This window comes from Lontra canadensis, unplaced genomic scaffold, assembly GCF_010015895.1.
Source record: "Lontra canadensis isolate GAN:19392208 unplaced genomic scaffold, GSC_riverotter_1.0 scaffold29, whole genome shotgun sequence".
In the NCBI taxonomy this organism is placed as follows: domain Eukaryota; kingdom Metazoa; phylum Chordata; class Mammalia; order Carnivora; family Mustelidae; genus Lontra; species Lontra canadensis.
The window spans coordinates 1,055,592-1,077,144 of NW_022631023.1; the positions used below are offsets into that span (position 1 = coordinate 1,055,592).

General features: G+C 66.5%; 1 protein-coding gene across 1 annotated transcript in view; it reads right to left on the bottom strand.

Moving 5' to 3' along the window:
- Nucleotides 1–803: 803 nt before the first annotated feature.
- Nucleotides 804–21,553, bottom strand: part of COL18A1 (collagen type XVIII alpha 1 chain) — a 47,847-nt gene continuing 27,097 nt past the window's right edge. The window contains exons 6-42 of the mRNA XM_032865204.1: nt 21,384–21,454; nt 21,010–21,120; nt 20,675–20,701; nt 20,323–20,385; nt 20,144–20,230; nt 19,702–19,755; nt 19,430–19,588; nt 18,922–18,984; nt 18,199–18,225; nt 16,975–17,106; nt 16,451–16,513; nt 15,366–15,392; nt 14,540–14,575; nt 13,843–13,914; nt 13,546–13,581; nt 13,193–13,282; nt 12,505–12,534; nt 12,305–12,331; nt 11,989–12,051; nt 11,675–11,749; nt 10,884–10,910; nt 10,634–10,687; nt 10,303–10,377; nt 9,330–9,398; nt 8,776–8,818; nt 8,324–8,386; nt 5,512–5,555; nt 5,187–5,309; nt 4,472–4,625; nt 4,315–4,388; nt 3,777–3,905; nt 3,233–3,265; nt 2,152–2,388; nt 1,708–1,905; nt 1,319–1,434; nt 870–1,117; nt 804–839 (exon numbers count right to left, since the gene is read on the bottom strand). Coding sequence (XP_032721095.1) covers nt 904–1,117; nt 1,319–1,434; nt 1,708–1,905; nt 2,152–2,388; nt 3,233–3,265; nt 3,777–3,905; nt 4,315–4,388; nt 4,472–4,625; nt 5,187–5,309; nt 5,512–5,555; nt 8,324–8,386; nt 8,776–8,818; nt 9,330–9,398; nt 10,303–10,377; nt 10,634–10,687; nt 10,884–10,910; nt 11,675–11,749; nt 11,989–12,051; nt 12,305–12,331; nt 12,505–12,534; nt 13,193–13,282; nt 13,546–13,581; nt 13,843–13,914; nt 14,540–14,575; nt 15,366–15,392; nt 16,451–16,513; nt 16,975–17,106; nt 18,199–18,225; nt 18,922–18,984; nt 19,430–19,588; nt 19,702–19,755; nt 20,144–20,230; nt 20,323–20,385; nt 20,675–20,701; nt 21,010–21,120; nt 21,384–21,454 — 2,966 coding nt within the window. The 3' untranslated portion in view covers nt 804–839; nt 870–903. The remainder of the gene's footprint in view (nt 840–869; nt 1,118–1,318; nt 1,435–1,707; nt 1,906–2,151; nt 2,389–3,232; nt 3,266–3,776; nt 3,906–4,314; nt 4,389–4,471; nt 4,626–5,186; nt 5,310–5,511; nt 5,556–8,323; nt 8,387–8,775; nt 8,819–9,329; nt 9,399–10,302; nt 10,378–10,633; nt 10,688–10,883; nt 10,911–11,674; nt 11,750–11,988; nt 12,052–12,304; nt 12,332–12,504; nt 12,535–13,192; nt 13,283–13,545; nt 13,582–13,842; nt 13,915–14,539; nt 14,576–15,365; nt 15,393–16,450; nt 16,514–16,974; nt 17,107–18,198; nt 18,226–18,921; nt 18,985–19,429; nt 19,589–19,701; nt 19,756–20,143; nt 20,231–20,322; nt 20,386–20,674; nt 20,702–21,009; nt 21,121–21,383; nt 21,455–21,553) is intronic.

Sequence of the window (21,553 nt, forward strand, 5' to 3'; positions counted from 1 at the left end):
TCCAGCTGCAGACGAGGGGACGGGGAGTGGGTGTGGGCCTGGTTGGGCTCCAGGAGGTGAAGCCAGGCCAACTTCTGCTTTGGGAAGCCTTGTCCCAGGAAAGGAGCACTGGGCATGGGGTGGCCCCCCGATGGGACGCTACTGTCCCTGGGTTGTGGGCCCTCCCAAAACTCAGCATGGGGGCGTATGGCTGGCTGAGTCATTAGAGCTCCTGATCCCAGGGTCATGAGTTTTGGCCCCACCTTGGGGGTGGAGATGGCTTAAAAGAAACTTCTTGAAGGTGCTGGCTGGGCCAAGCTCTACACTGGGTGTGATCTCATGGGTCTTGTGGGCAACTGGGGTGGCACGGAGAGCAAAATTGCCCTGGCCTGGGGGTGGCCGGGGCGAGGTGGCCCCACCCTGTGCCCATGGCCTGAGCCGCCCCAGCAGCTCACAGCTGGGGAGGGAGGGCCTGTTACAGCGCTGCAGCCCCTGGGGTGGCCCAGAGAGGGAGGGAGGCCTCCAGGAGCCAAGTCAGCACCTGTGGGGGCCACGGAGGGCCCCGGGGGCATGCACCCCTGTAGTAAGTTCCCTTGCCGGGGAAAGGGTCTACCCCCGGTCTAACTGGGCCGAGATGGCGGGGACAGGGCCCTGCGTGAGGAGGGTGGGCGGGAGAGAGTCCTGGCACCACGCTTCGTTTTAAACTTTTTAAAAAATACACTCTTTGGCTTCCTTTTATTTCTTGAGGGTTACATTACACGTGAGCCGTACAAGAAAGTGTCCCAGCCGGGTCCCCACCCGGGGGGGAGGGGTGCTCTTGCCTGGTGCTTCTCCTGCCTCCTGGCCTCCCAGCGGGCCCTTGGGCCGCCCATCCCGCCCATCCGTCCGGCCCGTCCGTCCTGTCCGTCCGAGCCGGCGGAGCCCCTACTTGGAGGAGGAGGTCATGAAGCTGTTCTCAATGCAGAGCACGATGAAGGCGTGGTGGCAGCTCGCGGCCTTCTGCTCCAGCAGCCGGCCGGCCAGCAGGGAGGACGCCTGGCCCGTGACGCCTGCAGTCTCTGTCCGCCATGTCTCACAGTAGCTGTCGGTCAGCCGGCGCCCGCTGGGGTCTGAGCCGTGCCACACGCTCTTCTGGGGCCTGCAAGACGCCGCAGCCGTCAGCCCCAGACCAGGGCCTGGCTACTCAGGGCAAAGTGGGTGCTTCCCAAAGGTGCCTCATGTTGGCTGGATGAGGGGCCCGTGGGGGGGCGCAGAGCTGGCCGTCCTTGGTCCCTGGGGGTCCACCTCCCAGACCACACCCCTGCCGCCTCTGCTGGGGGGCGCAGCCCGGGGAGCCTACCAGGCCGGGTGCTGCAGGACGTCTCTGCCGTCGAAAGAGAAGATGCGGGCCCCAGGCTTCAGTTGGCCCCCGGAGCCCGAGAACAAGGCCTCCCAGCTGGGGAACAGCTCCTCGTCCTGGGAGGGAAGCGCACTGGGCCTTATTCCCTCCCTGGAGATGTCCTGCCAGAGGCAGGCCGCCTCGCACGGCCCCTCCCCCGCCCGGACCCATCTGGCCCTGAGGAACACACAGTGGTGGACGGAGGCCGAGGCGTGGGGGCCGTCGAGCCCCCCAGGAGCATTTCCAAGCCCGAGCTCCGAGGAGGCTGCACGGGTAGGCCTGGCTCTGCAGCTCAGGGGGGTCCGGCCCCGTGGGAGGCTCCGGGGGGCCCCCAGGGCAGCCGCACTCACCCTGAGGTTGACGATGGGCACGCCGGCGCGGTCGGCTCTGCGCACCACACTGTAGAGGTCCTGCAGCCGCGAGGACAGGAAGGCGCGGAAGGTGCCGGGCAGCCCGGCGGCGCGCGCCTGCTGGAAGCACTGGAAGTCGGCCCCGCGGATGCCGCGCAGGCCACCCGGCTGGGGGCTGTTCAGGGCCACCAGGTGCAGCTGCAGGGGCAGAGCCGCGGGGTCAGCCGCTAGCCGTTTCCCAGGGGCTGAGCGTGCCCCGTGCTGGGGATCCCAGGGTCCAGAGAGGCCACCGCCAGCTGCCACCCCCGCCCAGCACTCTGGCAAGTCCCTGTCCTTTCCTCTACCAGAGACAGCCAGAGGGCAGGTCCCAGGCATAGAGAACCCTCCCGGCAGCCCCGGGAGTCCCTGTGGGCCGAGGGCTGGCATCCACACGGGGTAGCTCACCACCGGCTGGTAGTCCTGGTGGGTGTGGCTGTGGGTGGGCCCGCCGGTGGGGCGAGCCGGCTGGAAGTGCCGGTAGGAGCCATGGTGTGGGGCCCCGGGGTAGGGCTGGGGGTCCGGCAGACGCGGGGGGCTGGCCAGGATGTCATCTGCCCGCCAGGGCCGCACCGTGGAGTGGGTGAGCTCCCGCCGGGGGTATGGGTTGCCCGCAGGGGGCTGCATGGCGGCCACCTCGTTGTCCTGCAGACAGAGAGGCGGTGGCAAGGGCCCGGTGCTCCTGCCTGGACGGGCTGAGTGCCAGCTGCCTGTCTGGGACCCGCTTCGTCTGCACCCTGGCACGTGCGGAGCTGCACGGTGGACCCGCTGGCCCTGGGCTGCCCTGGAGAGTTAGGGCGGGAGTCCGGCCAGCCTGATGCCGGCAGTGGTACCTGGGCCTGTGCTCAAGGTCAGGACCACATCCCTGGCCTTCCAGCCCGTCCTCACCCCTGCACAGACACCCCAGCTCTCCGCCTCCAACCCTGCTCCACCCCACCTCAGAGAGGCGACCTGCACTCCATCCAATCCCCAGCAGCACCGGAGGCCTCCTGATGCACCACAGTCTGCCTTGGCCTGTATCCCAGTGCCCTATTACCGGGTACCTGCGCTAATGATCTAGAGTCACGTAAATCGCCCGTTCCCCGCCGTCACCACCACCTGTCCCCCTGACCGTGAGCTCCACGGGGCCCGGGCCTGCGTGTCCCTGTCTGAAACACTGCCTGGCATACGGGAGGGCCCAGGACCAGGCTGAATGAATGAATGGCTGCGGGAGTGGACTCGCTGGGCTCTGAGTGGACAGACCAGTGGAACCTGGGACACACACCCCCTAAGGCAGCCTCGGCCCCGGGCCGTTGGAGAAGAGCCACAGCAGCAGGAAACCCAAATATCTCGGATCCCCCAGGGGTCCGTCTCTGAGCCCGGCACCCTTGGAGGGTGGTGAGCGTGGCCCGAAGGGAGGCGGCCTCGTGGTCTGTGCACCCCTCCCACACCCCACACCCCGCACCCCGGAGCTGCCGCCGTTGGCTGTAGGGAGGAGACGGCTCCTTACCGTCCCACGTGGGAGTGGCGTCCGTGCCTCCAGCTGGAAGAAAATGCAGGGGTTACCCCACTGTCCCCCATGCCTGGCGCCCCACCCTCCCCGGCAGTGCCAGGCACACACCACCTTCCATGCGTTTACTTTTGAAAGTGGGAGAGGGGGCGCCCAGGGAGCTCCATCAGTGAAGCTTCTGCCTTGGCTGGGGTCCTGATCCTGGGGTCCTGGGATCGAGCCCCACGCCAGGCTCCCTGCTCAGCACGGAGCCTGCTTCTCCCTTCCCCGCCCCGCCCCCGCTCATGCTCATTCTCTCAAATAAAAAAAAAAAATTTAAAAAACAAAACAAAACGGGAGGGTCACTTCTCCATGAACCCTAAACTCCAAAAAACAGTCCACTCGTTAAAAGAGTAAAGAAACGTTGAGAAGAGTGCCGTCGGTCACTCACCCCGTGAGGCGTCCACGGCTCAGGCCCGCCCCTCACGCGTGCTCCCCCGAACCCTACCGCACCGCAGGCGGGCCGGGGACGCGCTCTGCCCCCTCCTGCGTGCGGGGAACTCACCAGGACCTTCCGCAGCCCGCCACGGACCCGGACGTACAGCTCCTCCCTCTCGGTCACGAAGATGAGCCAGCCCTCCGGCACCTCCGGCACCTTGTCCAGCATGGTCTGGTACGTGGCCCAGATCCTCACCTGCTGGGAGCCCGACCTGGTGGGTCCCCATCCCACACAGGCAGCGTCCGCGCTCGTGGGGGTGGGGCCATCCTGCAGGCTCGCATGTGTCCCTTTCTCCACGAGGCTGGTCCCTGAGAAGGCTCTGTGGGCCGGGGAGGCCCCCCGCGGGGAGCTGGATGCCGAGTCCCCACGTTCCCCACGAGCTCTGGGGGCTTCTTACCGGCTAGTCCCCCGAGTCCCCTGCTGCCCCTAGGCTCCCGCTTCCGCTTCGGAAACCACGTCTCGAGGCTGCGGTGCCTTTGCCATAGGGGCAAAGCTGGGCCCAGCACTGGGGGTCTCTGAAAGCCCACCCACAGTCGTCAAAGGGAAGGGTGGCCGGCCAGGCCGGGGCAGGGAGCATCTGACCAGACACTGGGAGGACTCTTACCCCAGAGGACGTGCCCATGGTTCCAGGGGGCCCAGGGGGCCCAGGTGGGCCTGGGGGGCCAGGAACACTGATGGCTGTAGGAGAGAAACGAGAGATGGAGCTGGTGGCCCTGGCTGGACCGGTGGGAGCCCAGGCCCCCATCCCCTGCCAGACTTACTTTGCCGGTAAGGGCCAGGAAAGGAAGGGGGCCCTGGGGGACCCGGGGGTCCAGGAGGCCCAGGGGGTCCCTGACGCCCCTCATGGCCGATGCCAGGGGGTCCCTGAGGTCCAGGTGGGCCAGGCTGGCCCCGAATGCTCTCTCCCTTGGGACCCTAGTTGGGGGGGAGGTCAACAAAACAGGAGACAGGAAAGCCTGAGGGGTGGGGCTGCATCTTCCAAGAGGTCCTGCAGGGAGCAGCTCAGAGCACCCCTGCCTCCCTCCCCGCCTTCTTCCTCCCCATGCCACAGGGCCTGGGAAACCTGGCTTCCCACACCGCGCGTCCTTTGCTGGGACGGGATCTCAGAACACAGACGGAGGGGCAATCCCCCTGACAGCCCTCCTTCCCCATCCATCCCCCAGGTGGAAGCTGTGGTCTGGGCTCCCTGGAGTCTTTTAGGGCAGATGGTCCCACAGGAAAGATCAGTGCCAACGAGAGAGCAGGCGTGAAGGTCTGGGTGAGGGTCCCTTGTGCCCCTGCCCCCCCGCTGGCTGGAGGTGCGCCCAGGCCACGCGCCCCCCACCCCGAGAGTGGGGATGAGAACTGGAGGGGAGAGCTGGCGGGCACGGCCTGTGGGCCTCGCAGGCGTCCATGGCCGAGCGGCACCTGCCGCGGCTCGGGCCCCGGACCCTGGGGCCCTGAACCCTGGCACAGGCCCGGGGAGCCCAGACTTACCGGAATCCCAGGGTAGCCTGGTGGGCCGGGGGGGCCGGGCACACTTGAGCCGAAGAATCCACCACCCCCAGGGTCACCCCGTTCGCCCTTCGGCCCAGGGCCCCCTCGGTCCCCCTTCTCCCCCTGTGGATGGAAACGCTGGTCGGAGACGGCCTGGCTGCCATCACCGGCGTGGGGGCAGGGCTGACCCCAGCAGGCCGGCGTGAGCGAGGTGAGGGGCGGAAGCTCCCGGAGCCCAGGTCTGACGGACGGGCCTCGGCTCCCCACTTCCCTGCACTGCCCGAACCCTGCGGAACGTGAGGCGGGTGGGGCGGGTGTCACCCACCTTCATTTCAGCCTCCAGCGGGAGCAGGTCCAACGGGAACTGCCCTGCAGGAGAGAAGCGGGGAGGGGACCTCGGTGAGCCCCTTGGCAGCGCCCCGCCCCCACCTACCTCTTCCTTCCTCTGGAATTTCTGTTTCTGGGGGATTCCTGGCGGCCTGGCCTGGTGCCCGGAACCCCTGCCCAGAAGCCCCCTGGTGGGAGCCACCGTCCTGACCCCGTTCTCCAATGACACGTCTTTAGAATTTCTGTGTTTACGCGGGTCGTTGATTTTCGTAAAGTCTCCTGACGGCGACAAGTGGACGGACTCTAAGGCATTATCTGCGTGTCCTTCCAGGAGGTCGATGTTCAAACGGGGTTTTCCGTAAAAATGGCAGTTTTATTGCTTCCTTTCCAAAAACACCCAGCAGGGATTCCGCTCCCCTGCTTCCCGCCGTGCTGGGGTCCCCGTGGCGGCCAGGGTCAGAGGTCAGAGGGTCAGAGCCCCGGGCACCCCCCAGGAGGGCGGCCCTGCAGGCGCCCCCTGCCCTCGGCCCTTCCGCGCTCCGTCTGGCAGGGGGCGCGCCAGCACCGGGGTCTTCTCCGTGGCCGGTGCGCACCACGTCCGCACCACGGCCGGTCGGCGACGAGAACGATCACGTCTCAGCTCTTCCCCAAGGTCACTTTGCTCTTGTCCTCTGACTTCTAGAGCTGGGGCTGAGACCCGGGTGCTGCGTGGGGCTGTGACGTCTCGAGCCGTTGAAACACAGCGGCTGGGTGAACCCTGGGGGCTGGGGCTGGGGGGGGCGCGCCTGGTGGGAGCCCCTCTGGGGTCCTGCTGCCCTGTGGCCCATGGTGGCCGCAGACGAGGGCAGGGAGCCCCTCACCACCTTCCGTTTCAGTGTGTCTGCGCCTGTGTGCTTCCTGCGCGTCTGGAACGTGCGGCCCCATGCGGACTTCCTGCTTGCTCGTGCCCCACGTGGGCCCGTGGGGTGCGGACCGGGCCCCAGAGGACCCTGTGGTCGCCGGGCGGTGACCTGCCCAGCAGTGATCTGCCGTCAGCCGCTCACCTCCCGCCCGAGCCGCTCTTCCGTGCACGGGAGCCCCACACCCCTCGCGACGACTGCCGTCCCGCCCAGGCCTGCTCTTGACCTCGCGAGGGCGTGTTGCTGGGCACAGAAATCCGGGATTGCTGTGTTTTCCTGCTGGGCGTCCCCCTTTATCGATGTGAACAGTTTCTTAGGATTTCTGGCGTTTCCTGACTCAAGATAGACCCGTGTGACCTCCTTCTCTCACACACACACACACACACACACAATGCGCTTGTACACACGTGTGCGCTAGTGCACGCATACCAATGCGCTCATGCGGGCTCACGCACGTGCACACACAGGTAGACGCGGGTGCACACTCACACACGAGCACACAGAGGCGCACAGGGGCCTGCTCTGCCTCCCCCAGCTCCCTTCCCCGCAGGGGCCTCCCGTCCTCCCGCGGTCAGCAGGCGTGTCCTCACTGCCGAGCGTCTCGGCCGGGCGGCGCGCGGTTTTGTGCGCATCCGGCTGACGGGTTTGTCCTGTAACTGCCGTAGCCGCCGTCCTCAGGTTTGATGCACCGACCGCTTTCACGTTCCACCCACTCCTCCTGCCGCTTTCTACGAGTCCGTGGGCTCTGTTCCTTCTCCCTCCTCCCCGACCTTCTCCCAGGTGCGGGTGTCCCCGGGGCGGGCCTCCCGCGTGTCAGCTTCGGCGACGCGCTCCTGCTCCCTTCTCCGCTCGGCCCTGAGCCGGCAAGGTGCGGCCCGACTTGAGTCTGGCGTGGCCGAGGGCCACCTGCTCCCGGCGGCGTCTCTTCCCTCAGCGACGTGTACCGCCGGCGTCACCTCCATCTCCCAGAAGGCCCACGGTCCCGCCAGGGCCGGTCCTGGGACAGACTCGTGGCTGCTGCTTCTGGACCCCCAGGGGCGTCTCACGGTTTCGCACCTTTCCACCTCCTGGAGCCTCTCTGGCGTCTCTCTTCTCGCCGGGAGTCCAGCCCTGACGGTTGTGTGAAGGACTCAAGTCTCTCCGCAGTCTCGGAAAACCCTTGGTTGCCTTCACTCGCTCTCCTGCCGGCCCCCCCCAGCCCTGCGCCCCGGCTCGGCACAGACCTCCCCTCCCCTCACTCCCTCGCCCGTCCCACGCAGAGTCCTCGGGTCCGGCTCTCCCTTCCAGAGTGGAACAGACGCTTCCCAGGGGTCCCGTGCCTGCCCTGCTGGAGCACCCTCTGGCCTAGGTCTGGGCGCAGCGGGGTCTCCCGGGCCTGCCTCGCCCGCCGGGTGCCGTCTCTCTCGCCTTCTGCTCTGTTCTGGCCACTTTGTCTCCTGCACAGCCTCATTAAGGCCGAGTCTCCACAAGCTCCAGTAGCCCTTGGAGGAGACCCGGGGTTTCCCCTCCGACCTGTCCTCACTCTGGGCCGCAGCCCCCTCCGTGGAGGTCCTGGCGGGCCACCCTGGGAACCCCGGCGCTCCGGCTCCCGACGTTTGCGCTGCTGTTCCTGTGTTTCCTTCAGCAGGGGCAGAACTCGGCAGAGGGCTCTCCGCACCCCCAACCCCGGAACACTCCGGCCGACGAGGGCTCCCACACCCCATCCCGGGACCCCAACACGCTGGGCCCAGCCCCATCCCTCAGCCCTGCCACCAGGCCACCCCGGTGCCCCACACCCAGACCCAGCGCCACAGGTCCTGTCCGGCCCCGCGAGCCTGGGAGGGGCTTCTTCCGGCAGGGGGGCAGCCGGGTCAGCACAGGTGCAGGGGTCGGGGAACCTCCCCGGCCCAAGGCCGCCCAGAGCACCCTCACCTGGTGGTCCTGGAGGGCCCACGTCTCCTTTGTCACCCTTGGGTCCAGAAGGCCCCTGGAGCCCTGGAGGGACAGAGGCGCCCGCGCCCGTCATGGCGTGTGTGATGAAGCCCTCCGGCCCACCACACCGCGCCCCACACCCCGGGGCAGCTGCATCACGCGGATCCGGGACACCTCGGGGCAAGAGCTCCCCCCGAGGCTGCCCCCGGGGACCCTGCCCTTCCTACGGACGTGTGCCCGCTGACAGCAGGCAGGGCCGGGAGCCAGTGCAGGCCATGCTGTGTCCGCTGCTGACGTGCCTGGGAGGCCCTGGGAGGCCCCGCTGGGCGGCTGAGACTGATCTGGATTAGACGCCCAGACTTCCTGCTGCCCCAGGAGCAGAGTGTCCCCGGGCGCTCAGCATCCTGCAAGGGGCCACCGCCCGCCCTCCCCGAGGCCCCGGGCGTCCTCACCTGGCAATCCTGGGGCTCCAGGGCGGCCGGACTCCGTAAAGGCCTGCAGAGAAGCTGCCAGTGAGGGAGGGAGTCTACGAGCGGAGCTGGCCCCCACATAGGCCCCCCGAACCCAGAGGCCCCGCCCCTCCGCGAGGCCACACGGACACCCCCAGCAGGCAGCAAGAAGAAGGGAGAGAAAACTGGGCTTTGGGGTCGGAAGCCCTGCTCGTGATGGGATCTGGCCCTGCGGGTCACTTCATGTGGCTGAACCTCATAAAACAGCGTGTGTGTCCCTCCAGGACCCCGGGGCTGGAGCCTCAGGCTCCCAGATCCAGAGAACCCCCCCGCCCTTCCCCAGCCCTCATGCCCCCGGGAGGGGCCTGCCAGGCAGGTGGGCCTGGGTCCCAACCAGCCAAACCCTCTGCCAGAAATTGTTAGCCCCCTCCCTGGGGGTCAGCCCCCCAGAGTTCAGCCCCTCCCTCGGGGTCAAACCACACCACCCTGGGGGTGGGCCTAGGTTGGGCCTGTGAGGAAGAGGGAGAGGAGAGAACTCGGTAAGCGGGGGAACTCACGTTGCTGTCATAGATGGGAACCCCAGGAGGCCCTGGGGGCCCCGGAGGCCCGGGGGGACCGGGTGGACCCTGCGCGGGGAGAAGAGCTCCGTCAGTCACGTTCCAGCCAGGCCCGGGAGGGGAACAGAGGGGCAGATGTGGGCGGGAGCATTTCTAGAAGGCTCAGTGGTATCAGAAAACTGAGCGTGGAAAGCACAGAATCAGGAAGCGTCCCGTCTGCTCCGTGGCTGTGGGGGTCCCTGGGCATAGAACTGCCCCTCTCAGAACACCCCCTTGGGATACGTGGAGAGGACAACAGGACTGGACGGGGGGTGTGCACCCCAAGGCAGAGTCCGTGTGTTTCCAGGCTCAAGGGGCAGCCCCAGAGGCCCGCGCCGGAGGCCGAGCTTGGGTGGGAACTTTCGCTACTCGTGCACGTAGAGGGAGCCCGGTGCCGTCCCGAAGCCCGAGACAAGGGCTTCTTTGGAAAGTGGCCAGTGTCCTGGACCATGTGCGTCAGGAGACCAGGGACAGGTGAAGTGGTGCGCCATCCCTGCCTGCCTGTGGTCACCCCGGTGCCCCCGCCCGTGCCCCTGCCTCGGGGCCGGACTTCCAGGAACGAAGTCACCCACGGCGCCATGCAGCTGGCTGGGTGCCTGGCCGTGGGGTCGTGAGCAGGTCCTGCATCTGCAGCAGAGACGATTACAAACGCCTGAACTACCAGAGAAAACCCCCGCTCGGAAGCCAGCAGAGGTGCTGAGGGTCACACCGTGGTGTGGGGCGAAAGGAAGCCACCACGGGCGGTTGCGCGTTTGGAAGCAGCCGTGACCTCTGAGAGCCACGCGGGGTCTCTGCCTGGCAGCGTGGGCGGGTGGGTGCATGCGTGTGGGGACCTTGTGTCAGCGGTGGGGACCTGGTGCCAGCGGGGTCACGGTGCAGGGAACCCCCTGCGGCCCTCAGTGTTCCAGACATGCCGTCCCTTGGGGCCACTCACCCTCACACCGAAGCCAACGCTGGCGTGTCCTGGCTCCCCCTTCTCCCCTTTCAATCCGTTCATCCCGGGGCGACCCTGCGGCAGAGCACGGCGTAGGGGCCTGCAGGCGCTGCCTCCCACCCGGCCTCGCCCGCTCTCGGTTCCCACCCAGGATCTCCCCGGGAGCCGGACGCTCCGCCCCAGCCACCCATGAGCTGGGCATCGCCGGTCTTTGTCCTGGAGACAGCTGTCCTCATGCAGGGACGGTCCCCGGGGCAGGGCATTGGGAGGGCCCGGGTCCCCTCCCCTCTCCCATGCTGCCCACATGCAGCATGAAATCCCAGGTCCTTACCGGCCGTCCGGGAAAGCCGATCTCTCCCTTGTGCCCCGGCCGTCCATAGGGACCCTGCAGAAAGGAGCAGCCACCTTCTAGATGAGCAGAGACCAGCCCCGGCTGTGCCTCCCGCCCGCCACCTGCCCCCACGTTTGACAGGTGTAGCTGGTCTGCTCAGGCCGCTCAGCAGCCGGGCTGTGACCGGCGCCTTCGGGACCTGCATGTTCTCGGACGTGCGTGTTTGCTGTGGGGGTGGGGGGCTACTCACCGGGGGTCCTCGGAAGCCAGGCTCTCCCTGAACGGAAAACCAGAGGCACCATCAGACGGCAGCAGGTCGCCCCCACCCGGGAGCACCCTCAGGGCTGTGACAACACCAGGGAGGGGAGGATGCGGCAGAGGCAGCATGCTCTGGGCATGGACGAGGCCCACCTGGGGGCAGCCCCGACCTCGGGGCCGGCAGAGTTCTCTGGGCCTGGAGATCCAAGGTCCCACAGCCAGAGGGCATTTGGGGTCCCTGTAGGACTGCCCCCCACGGCCACCAAATCCAGATCCAGCTACCCCCCCAAGACCCTCAGAGCCTGTCTGGGGGTGGGGGACCTGGGGCACAGCCCCCTCAACCCACTCTGAGCCTCTTGAGGGAGGAGGGCTGGGAGCCCTCAGCAGCGGCAGCCCCGAGGGACGGCCGCAGCCTCAGGGCTGGGCATCTCCCACAGGCAAGGCCTGGACTGGACACTCACCCCCCCACCCCGCCCGAGAGTCCCCAGCCCGTCTGCAGGGTAGGCTCAGCCAACAGGCAGGGGAGAATCAGGGGCCGGCCAGTGGTGGCCAGGCTGGGCATGCCAGGCTCTGCAGGACCTCGAGGTCCTTCCCAGTGTGACTCTGACCGAGGGACAGACAGGAAAGGGCCAGGGGCCCAGGCTATGGAAGTTCCTGGAACCCTGCTCAGGAGCAGCTCTCATGTGGAGGCAGGAACTGGCCCCTCTAGGGCCCTTCCATAGCCCCTGGCAACGCCCCTCCCCGGCCGGGTTGAAGGTGGGTGGTCTCAGGGACCCAACTCACCTTGGCCCCTTTCTGGCCTGGTGCCAGCATGCTGCCATCGGGGCTGAAGACTGGGCCGGGCTCGCCCTTCTCACCCTGGAACAGCGCAGGGGACAGGCATGAGGCTGGCTCTGGGAAAGGGGGTGGTCCTTGACCCCCAGGCCCCAGAGTGTGGTGAGTGGGGGCCTCCCCTCCCTGGGCTCTGGGGTGGGGGAGCCTCCATGGGCCATGTGAGGTCAGAATTGGTCACATGCTCCTGGCCACAGGTCATGTGTCCACCCCTCCAGGGTCATGGCGCGGGCGGTCCCTGGGCAGCTGGGGCCCGGGCCTCTCACCTTGGGTCCCGGGAGGCCCTGCTGGCCTTTTGAGCCCAGATCTCCCTTCGGCCCAGCCGGTCCCTGTGGGGAGACAGACAGGAATGAGGGCCACGTGCGGAGCCTGTCCCACCACGGCTGCCTCCTCGTCTGGACCCGAGACAGGCGGACGAGGGCCCGCGACATCTTGCCCGAGAACCCCACCCCAAGCCTCCACCCTGGTCCTGGGGGGCTTCTGCTCAGGACCCAGAGGGTTCCTCAGCTTTGCGGGCACCCTCCACCACTGGGCTTGCCAGGGGTCCCCGGCTGGTGCAGGACAGAGAGAGCGGCCACTTACGGGAAAGCCCGCGAACCCTGGTCGACCCTGCGGGAGAGAGGGACACATCAGCGCAGGGGGCGGAGTGCGAGGGGTCAGCACTGGTCGGGGGATGGGTCGGCACGGCGAGGGGGGTGTGGGGGTGGGAGGTGAGGGGTGCAGAGGGGTACAGGGTGGCACACGGACATGGGCTGCGGTTCCCACCAGGACAGCACACGTACCTCGGGTCCAGGCACGCCGGCCAGCGCTCTCTGTCCGCACACCAGAGAAACACGGATCCCAGGAAGGAAGGAAGAGACATATTTATGACAAAAGTCCACTCCTTGTACGGGACCCCCAGAACCGCACCAGGACGCCATACAAGAAAACTGCCTCCAATCATCCTCCAGGCGTTGGCCTCGAGGCCCCTCACATCAGAGGGAAAGCCACCTGCTGGGAGCCTGCCCCACACCAGAGAACCTTCCGGAGACCCTGGGACCCGGGGCCAGTCCCCCACCTCCGTACCGGGCCTGGGGCTGGAGTGGAGCCGCCAGCGTCGGCAGCGTGCGGGCGTGGGACCAGGGACCCCGACGGGGAGGCCCTGCAAGGCCTGGTGGGAGAGGCCTTGTCCCATCTCGATTTTCCACTACAGAACTTTGTTTCTCTCTGGACACACAGCCCCGTATTTTTCTCCGCTTAGATAATGTAGAAGTATCACCGGAATGAGACACAGTCACGGGTTCTGAATAGAACCGACAGACTGTAAACCCTGGCGTCTTTGGGGGTCGCCCTGGGTGGGGAGAGCTGACAGGTCCCCCCACGGGGTCCGGGTTGGGGCTGCACTGGCTATAGCCAGTGCTGGGGAGGGCAGAGCGGAGGCCCCCCCAGGCCTCAGAAAGGTCTCTCGGAAAGCGGCTTCAGCGTCCTTACATCGTGCTCCGACAGGTAGACGACAGGCCCTGGGGGTCCGGGGGGTCCGGGGAGGCCGGGCTGTCCCACTCCATCCCTCCCTGGGTCGCCCTGGAAGAGAAAGCTTGTGTCCAGCACTTAGATTGCTTGTGGGGATCTCTGGACGGGACCCACACGCCCACCGGGTGTGAGGAGGTGCCTGGGGCCGGGGCCCTGAGAGCCCCCCATCCCAGCAGGGCAGGTTCCAAGCCAGAACCCCAGACTTGAGGGGCTTGCCCCAAGTCTCCGAGGCCACGCAGGTGGCAGGGGGCAGGGAGAGCCCCAAGGCCTGGACATGCACCTGCTCTGCCCGGGGACCCTGAACTCCAACTCACTTTCTCTCCCTGGGTCCCTTTTTCTCCTTTGGGTCCCTGCAGAGATGAAAAGGAAACGGGTCAGAACCTGACCTCCCTCCCTGGAGACCCCAGAGCCCCAGCACGGGCTCTGAGGGAAGATGTAGAGAGTTCTTCCTTCCTGGGGAAGGGGATGAGCCAGGCCAGCCCACGGGTCTGTGCCCCTTGAGGTACAGAGAAGTGGTCAGGAACCCCCAGAGACCATACCGAGGCTCTGGCTTTATCGGAGTAGCTCCTGCGGGGCGGTCCCCCCCATCGCTGTCCTGGGAAGCCACTCACCTGGGCTCCAGCTGTGCCCTCTCTGCCAGGGAGGCCGGGGAACCCAGGAGGTCCGTCAGCCCCGACTTCTCCCTGTATCCAACACGGGGAGAGACAAATGTCAACCCGCCCCCCAGTGAACCCTGGGGCCAGTGGGCTGAGAAAGCCAGGGCTTCTGCAGGTCACCAGCTCACACCCCCGAGGGCGAATCAGCCCAGTGGACCTCCAGCGTCCTCCTTAGGAGCCCCAAGGGGCAGAGAAGGGGAGGGGACCAGGGTTGGACAGAGTCGTGTGGTTCCCAAGAGTCACACCTTAGAGCTGGGAGGAAGCCTGTCCTGGGGTGGGGGTGTGTCCTGGCATGTCAGGGGGCAGGTGTCCTGGGGTAGGGATGTTCTGGGGTGTCAGGGGGCAGGTGTCCTGGACGGGGGCGTCCGGGGGGGGTAAGAATCCTGGGGTGCTCTGGGAGTTGCCCTGGAGGTGGGTGCCCTTGGGACAGTCCTGGACTCTAAGGAAGGAAGGTTGAGGCCAGACAACACAAGGAAGGACCAGAGGAAGAATGACCCTGGGTCTGGCCTTGAAGGTCACTCCATGCAAACCTCATCCTTAGTCCCTTGGCTCCAAGGGGACAGGGTGATGGGGCGATGGGGCCCCTCCCCGCTCCCACTGGGGCTGGTAAAGATCCCTGACTTCCTGAACCCGAGAAAAGGCTCTTCCTTACCTTGGCGCCCGGCGGCCCGGTTACCCCGGGGTCCCCCTAGAGTGGGAGAAGGGGCCCGTGAGTGTGGAGCACGGCAGCCCACCCCCATGGCAGCGTTGACTCGCTCCCTCCTCCCGGAGGGTGGGAGGGCTAATGACGCGGGTGGCCTCTCACGGACCCCTCCCTGCCCCATCCAGGGCGGAGGGGCCCGGCGGCCGCGGGGAGCTGTGCGGGCACTGTGAGCTAACGCACGAGGCCTAGTCTATTCCGGAAGCTGGGCCGTCCGCTTGCTCTAAGGAGCGGCTCCATTTTTAAGAAAGCGAGAAACCGCCTTTCTAAAACGCAACCTTCTGAGACATCCCAAACTTTGGCAAGTCAAAGCAAAACCCTCTAAAACAACATCCATCAGAGGAACATTCCAGAACATCCTAGACTGGACCCCCGTACGCCCTCAAACCCATGTGTCTGGGGGGGCATGGCATACCCGTGGGGGGCCTCCTAGGGATCCCTCCCCACCGGCCCCCCATGGGGAGGGGCGGGGGCCGGTGGGGAGCAGAGAGTAAAGCAGGGAGGTGGGAAGAGTCCCAGGGCGGTCACCCCACTGCCCCAGAGTCTGGGAGGTGTGGGGGGTGCAGGTTCCTTCATCTCCCCAGGTCGGCAAGCACCCTCAGATGGGCAAAAGCAGGGACGCACAGCTTTAGAAGGACGCCTCCCACCCGCCGACAGGGAAGCTCGGGGTGGGTGGTGAGTGACCGTCCCCTCCCATCAGGGCTTCCCGTAGTTCACAAATCGCCAGGGTGTACCCCTGCTACTCCCCTAGTGCGGAGGGAGGGGTGTGCTCACTGACCTTGACCCCGGGCGGGCCGGCGGGTCCCTGGGGGACAGAGAAGGAAAGTAGCCTGAGGTCCTGCAGGGAGGGCCTTCCTCCCACAGGTGCTGGCAGCCCCGGGCAGTCCCAGGAGCGATGGTCTGTTCTGGGCACCAGCTGGACCCCTCAGGCAGCACACGGGAGACCAGGGCGGGTGAGCCTGGTGCCCTCCACGGGTGATGGCCAGCGTTTGATGGGAGGGATGGGTCAGCGCCTTCGAGCAGACGGGCCACCGCCCTTGGTCCTGCCCCAGGCATGGGCTGCGCAGCTTTGCTGTGACCCTCCAGGGTCTCCATGCCCTCCACGGTCATAAAACAGCCCTGCTGACCCCTCCAGGGTCAAGGGCATTGAATCTCTGTACTCTGGTCTAGGGTCCCTCTGCCCTCGGGTCACGGCAAGAATGACCTTGGATCACATCCATGGGAGGCCCAGGCAGCTAACTGAGCCCCAAACCAGGGGCTTCTATTACGTAAAAGACACCAAATTAAAGGGCAAACATCTCCCCAGGGGACTCCTTTCCGCCAAGAGGAGGTTCTCCTTAATGTTGCCAGCGGCTCACCCTCGCCAGGTGGGGTCTGGGCCCATGGTGGACGCTGGCTGAAGGGCGTCGGGCATCCCGTGGCCATGACCGAGGCACTGCCCACCCCCAGGACGTGCCCCTCACCTGTGCTAAGTCCTGGGCCTTCCAGGGCACCAGCAGCTCCAGCCAAACCCAGGCCCAACCCGCACACATGTTAACAGCAGAACAAGGTAGGATTTCACGGGAACGTGCCCGTGTTCACTGAAAAAATTCTAGTCTGGTCAAAAGTTTATTACGTCCCCAAGTTGGAGCCATACAGAGGCTGGAGGATGCTACTTTCTGGAAAGACCTGTCTTTCAGGGCTGTGCCCCCCGTCCACTCACTGCACCACCGGGGCACTTTCCCACGTGCAGAGTCCGCTCCTGTCCTAAGGGCCCGAGTGTGGATGGTGCCAGGAGCCAGCGGCCTTGCTGGGTCCCACTCGGGGGCTGGGCCCAGGGACATCCCCTCCCCAAGAGCCGAGAGAGCCCCACGAGGACAGTACCTGCGGCCCACTGGCTCCTTGAGCCGTCGGCCAGAAGGGTACCCCGGAGCCTTCCATGTCATCCTGCAGAGAGCACAGGAGGGGTGCCTGGGCTGGGGTCTTTTACAGGAACAGCCCCCTCCTCGAGCCAGCCACTGGCACAGACTCGGCCGTAGCTGAGTGGGGTGGGCTCCGAGGGCTGAGGAGAAGCAGCAGGGACCCCACTGGGCCCGGGCAGCCCTCCTGCACACGTGCCGGGGGCCAGGCTGTCTGACGGGGCTGGTTTCTGCTCTCATCCTGTGGAGAAGCCTTCCCGCAGCGTGTACCAGACACGGTCCCTAAGCAGGGACCGCATGAGGAAACGGGCAGCGGCTCCTTCCCACGGCCCACGGGTCCACCGGGCGGCACCGTCCAGGCGCTGCCACGGACGGGAGTCGGGCAGGGCCATAAGTAGCCTACGCCCGGGGCTCGGACAGGGCTGGAGACAACGCCAGTCGGGGCGCGGTGCCCGGGGATGTCTGGGGGCGGCAGCCACTGGTACTCACAAACCCTGTGGTGAGTCCTGGTCCTGGTGGCCCGGGGGGGCCGGGGGGCCCTGGTGGTCCGGCTGGTCCGGGGGCTCCTGCCAAGCCATTCTCCCCAGGAGCGCCAGTGGGGCCGGGGTCACCCTTGTCTCCCTGCACAGGTGGGGAGACAGGATGTTCCCACTCCCGGCTGAGCCCTGAGAAGCCGCGGCCTCCCGGTGCCCCCACTTTCCTCGCGCGCTCTCTAACCCCCCCAAGGAGCCCACCCGAGAGCGGACGTAGGACGAGCACACCTGGCAGCCCCCGTTCCTGCTCTGACTTTGGGAGCCGACTGAAACCACAAGGGTGACTGGGAGGACGGCCTGGGAGGCCTCGGGCTCTCCAGCAGAAGCTGTTACTCCTGCTGGCACCCAGCCAGACTCTCCCGTGCCCCCGCCAATCTGGGCGTGGCCACACCACCACAGTCTCTCCCGTGTCACATGAGCAGAAGCTATGTGCACCACTGGGACCCACGGGACGTAGAGACGGAAGGAGCTGGGGGCCCCAAACGATCACAATGAAAGGGAGCCAGGGCCCCGCGACCAGACGCCTGACCCAGACTGTTAGCGCAGCAAGACACAAGCTCTCGGCTGCGTCAGAGAAGTGGACAAAGTGAGACGAGGCCAGGACACCCACAGACGCACATGCTGAGACCCTCCCTCCAGGTCTGGGGCAAGGCGGGTGCGGGGCGGAGGGGTGGAGAGGGGCCGTGGCGGGCCAGTGAGGGAGGGCACCCTGAAGCAGTGATGCAGGGGGGCATGCGGGGCCCAGAGCACGCGGGGGGCGTGCAGGAGCAGGAGGGCGTGAGCGGCTGGGATGCTTCTGAGGGCGCCTGGGTCCCAGGGGCCCGGTGCCTGCCAGCGTGTGAGCAGGGTAAGGGAGTGGGTTGCCGAGGCAGGGGGCCCCCCCTGCAGAGGGCTGGACTCAGGGCAGGGGCCATCCTGAGGCCAGTTTAACAAAGAGTCGGAGTTCTGACATATTAGCACCCCCTGACCTGAGGGCCGACCTCAGCAGAATCGTAAACTCTGCTTCCCTGGTTTTAGTCTTCCTGCTTTCCAGTCCCATTAGACCAGCTCGTCTGGTACCTTCCACCTTCGGGAAGCTTCTGTGTTAATGTCTGTGCTTGAGCGTCCCCGCCCGCGCTGACCTCTCCTGTTTATTTTTCCAGCCTCCCACCCAGCGGACAGCCGGCTGTCTCATCCGTACCTTAGGTCCCGGGGCGCCCGCGTTGCCCTGCAGGAGAGAGACGACAATCACTCAAAGAGGAAGATGGGCAGCCGATGCGGAGGAAGCAAACGGTTTCACTCATTTCATCCCGACCCACAAGGTCACCCTCACTGAGCCGACCTCGTCCTGCGCGGCACCCGGGAGACGGGCTCGAGTGCTCTGGGGGAGCCCTCCCGGCCCAGCACACCTGCGGGGTTGCCATCCCCACCCTGTTCCAGGAGGGACGAGGCTCGACGGGGAGGGGGGATGATGGCTGCCGCCCCCAGGGGGAGAGCCCCTCTAGCCCAGCCGTCCCCACGGTGAGGGTCCGGAGCACAGCGGGTTACAGACCGCACCCCTGCTCAGCCCCACGCCACCGGGCGCTCACGGAAGGGTCGCACGGAAGACGGCCGCATCCCCACCCTGGAAACCCCAGCTGTAACCAGAATTAAAACCTGAGACAGAACTTCCAAATCAAGTGTCAGTCATACTCAAAACCCAACCCCCTTAGCCCGCTCGTTTCCGGAGCAAACACTAGGCCCGGTGTCCTGAATTTTTGCGTTGTTCTCGGCCAACTCCGGAGGCTCCCGGCCCCCGCTGTCAGACCCCCAGCAGCTTCGACAGATGGCGGACGGTGGCGCACGCTAGAGTAAGGCCACCTGCTCTGTGCAGCCGCCTTTGTGGTGTTTCCCGTGCGCGCGGGTCAACACCCCCCACACTTACGGGGCTGCCTTTCTGGCCCGTTTTCCCTGGTCCCCCGTCTCTTCCTGGAGGGCCTGGCGGTCCCTGGGGGAGAAAAGCAGAGTGTGGGGCAGACGGAACTCAGTTGCGAAGGAAGATTCATGGGTTCGCGGAAGACCCTCTGAGCGCGTGCTCTCCCCAGAATCCAGGCCTCGGACCCTCCTGACGGGCCAGATCGCAGCGCGCCAGAGACCCCGACCGCGGCTCGCAGGCTGCACACAGCGGGCGCAGTTTTTACATTTCTTTCCTCTCCTCTGCTTTTGTTGGAGTTGCTCCAGTACGGGAGGGGGAGGGGTGGTCACCCGCCAGGGACAGGAGCTGCCGCCAGATGCCACATGATGCACACCTGGTTCCCGTGGCCCAACCAGCCACAACAGTCCCACGTGTGGCATCACTGGGTGCCTGGGCCCCTCCCTCCGCGGACTCAGGGGTATGGCCAGGCCAAGCCCGGCTGGAGGCAAGGACAGGAGGGGCAGGAGGCAGGCCTTACCGGGGTGCCAGGAAGCCCAGGGGGCCCGTCCCGCCCGGGCACACCAGGGAGGCCGGCGGGTCCTGGCACATCTGAGCTGTTCATCCCGAAGCGGCCTGGCTCTCCGGGCAGGCCTGGGACGCCTGGGGGCCCCGGGGGGCCGGGGAAGCCTCTGGGGCCCTGCACATGGAGAACCACGGGTTGGTCACGGCTCACAGCCCCTGCCAAGGGACGGCCCCCACCCCCGCGGGATTCACGTGCCCACGGAGCCGGCAGGACCCGGGGACACTCACCCGGAGGCTCTCCAGGTCTCCACCGAACCCGGACCCCTCCATGTCGATGAAGGTCTGAGGGAGAGAGCCCACAGACATGTCATCAGGAACCCAGGCCCTCCCAGCCGGCTGTCCCCTTGCCTGAGGTCAGTGGGCAGGGGCTCGTCCTGGCTTGATACTCCCCGTAAGCCCTGCCCATGCAGCCCACAGTTGGGGGGATGCAGTGAGAAGCCACAGCAGGAAGGGCCGCGGCCTGCCAGATGGAAGGATCCAGAGCCTGGCAGGCCCCACGGACCCCTAGTCCCCGCAGCCCGGAAGGCAGGGGCCGACCCCCATGCCTGGACACCCTTTTGGGAAGCGGGTGAGTCCGAAGAAGGTGTTACAAAGCCAAGCCGGGAAGAGGGGCCCTCGTCCTGGGGCGGCAGACCGGCCCATGCTGGAAGGGACCACAGCCGCAACTCACCAGCTTGTCACGCCTGAAGGAGGGTCCTGGTGGCCCTGGAGGCCCTTGGGGTCCTGGAGGTCCTCTCGGCCCGACCCCGGGGTCCCCCTGGGGATAAAAGACAGCAGTTACGTCAGGGTGCATGGCCCTCGCTGTCACCAGGGCTGGGGAGCCGGGGGCCCTGACCCTCAGATGCTCACCTTCTCGCCCTTGGGTCCCGCGTCTCCTGGGGTCCCGGGGAAGCCCTGTGGCCCAGGGTCGCCCTGGAAAACAAAGACCAGCAGCTTGGTCAGGGAGCGGGTCCTTTGCCGTCGCAGACAGGCGGCCGGGCAGACAGCTGAGCCGGGAGGAGCCGCCGGAGGAGGAACACGTAACTGTCTATTTTTCCATCAATAGTTAGACTCGTATTTTCTCGACAAAAGTTAAGCTGCATTTTCAAAATGGCTTCATTTTGGAATCTCTGTGCTGAGTTGACAGAGCGTCAGGGGCACAAAGCCCAAAGGTCTCACCAACGCGACAGATAAAGCCAGCTCTGGAAGAAGGCCAACTTACCGGTCTCCCGTCTTCACCAGGATCCCCCTGGAACGAGCGAGAGAACCGTGAGCCACAGAGAGAGATACCCCGTGTCCCCACACCGATCTGAACACGGACCTGGAGCCCCTCACCCCAAGCCCCATGGAAGGGCCAGGAGTGGTCCCGGAGAGCCTCCCTCCCCACACGCTGTGGGCTGGCCCTGCCGGCCTCCTGGCGCAGGGAGGATGTGGCCTCGAGGTCAGGGCTAGCCCGAGGTCGCCCTCCCAGGACCTACTGGTTGGCCACATCCCTCCCACCTGTCCCCGCCTGCCCCAGCCCATCACCCCGGCCCAGCCCAGCAAAGGTAGACTCACTGGCTCGCCGTCCCTTCCGGGGATGCCATCCTTCCCTGGTGGCCCTGGGGGGCCAGGGGGGCCCTGCGGCCCGGGTACAGGCGGTGCCTCAGGGCTCCGCACAGCAGGACCCTGGGGATGAAAAAGCGAGGGCACAGGCTGAGGGGCCCACAGCTGCACCCTCCACAGTCCCGGGGACACGCACAGGACACACAGCGGGTGCTGGTGCCAACCAGGCCAGCCATGTGCTCTTAGCACTGCGAGGGGCCACTGGTGCCCCTGGGTGCAGCCCCAGGACAAGGATGGAAGAGGCAGTGTAGCCCCAGGAGCTGTGCCGGGGTCCCCCCATGCATGCTAGAAGCACCGCCCACCCGGAGTCAGGGAAGGGGCCTCACCTCTTCCAGGCCGCCCCCGAGGCTCCAAACGCTCCCTGCGGTGACCATATCCAAGCTGGGGAGGGTCCGAGCTGGGGGAGCAGAGGCGGCCGTCATACCCGGAGCATGGCCCAGCGGCACGTGGGTCTCACGGCCCGACCCAGGCTTCCTGCAGTCCCAGGACGCGGCCT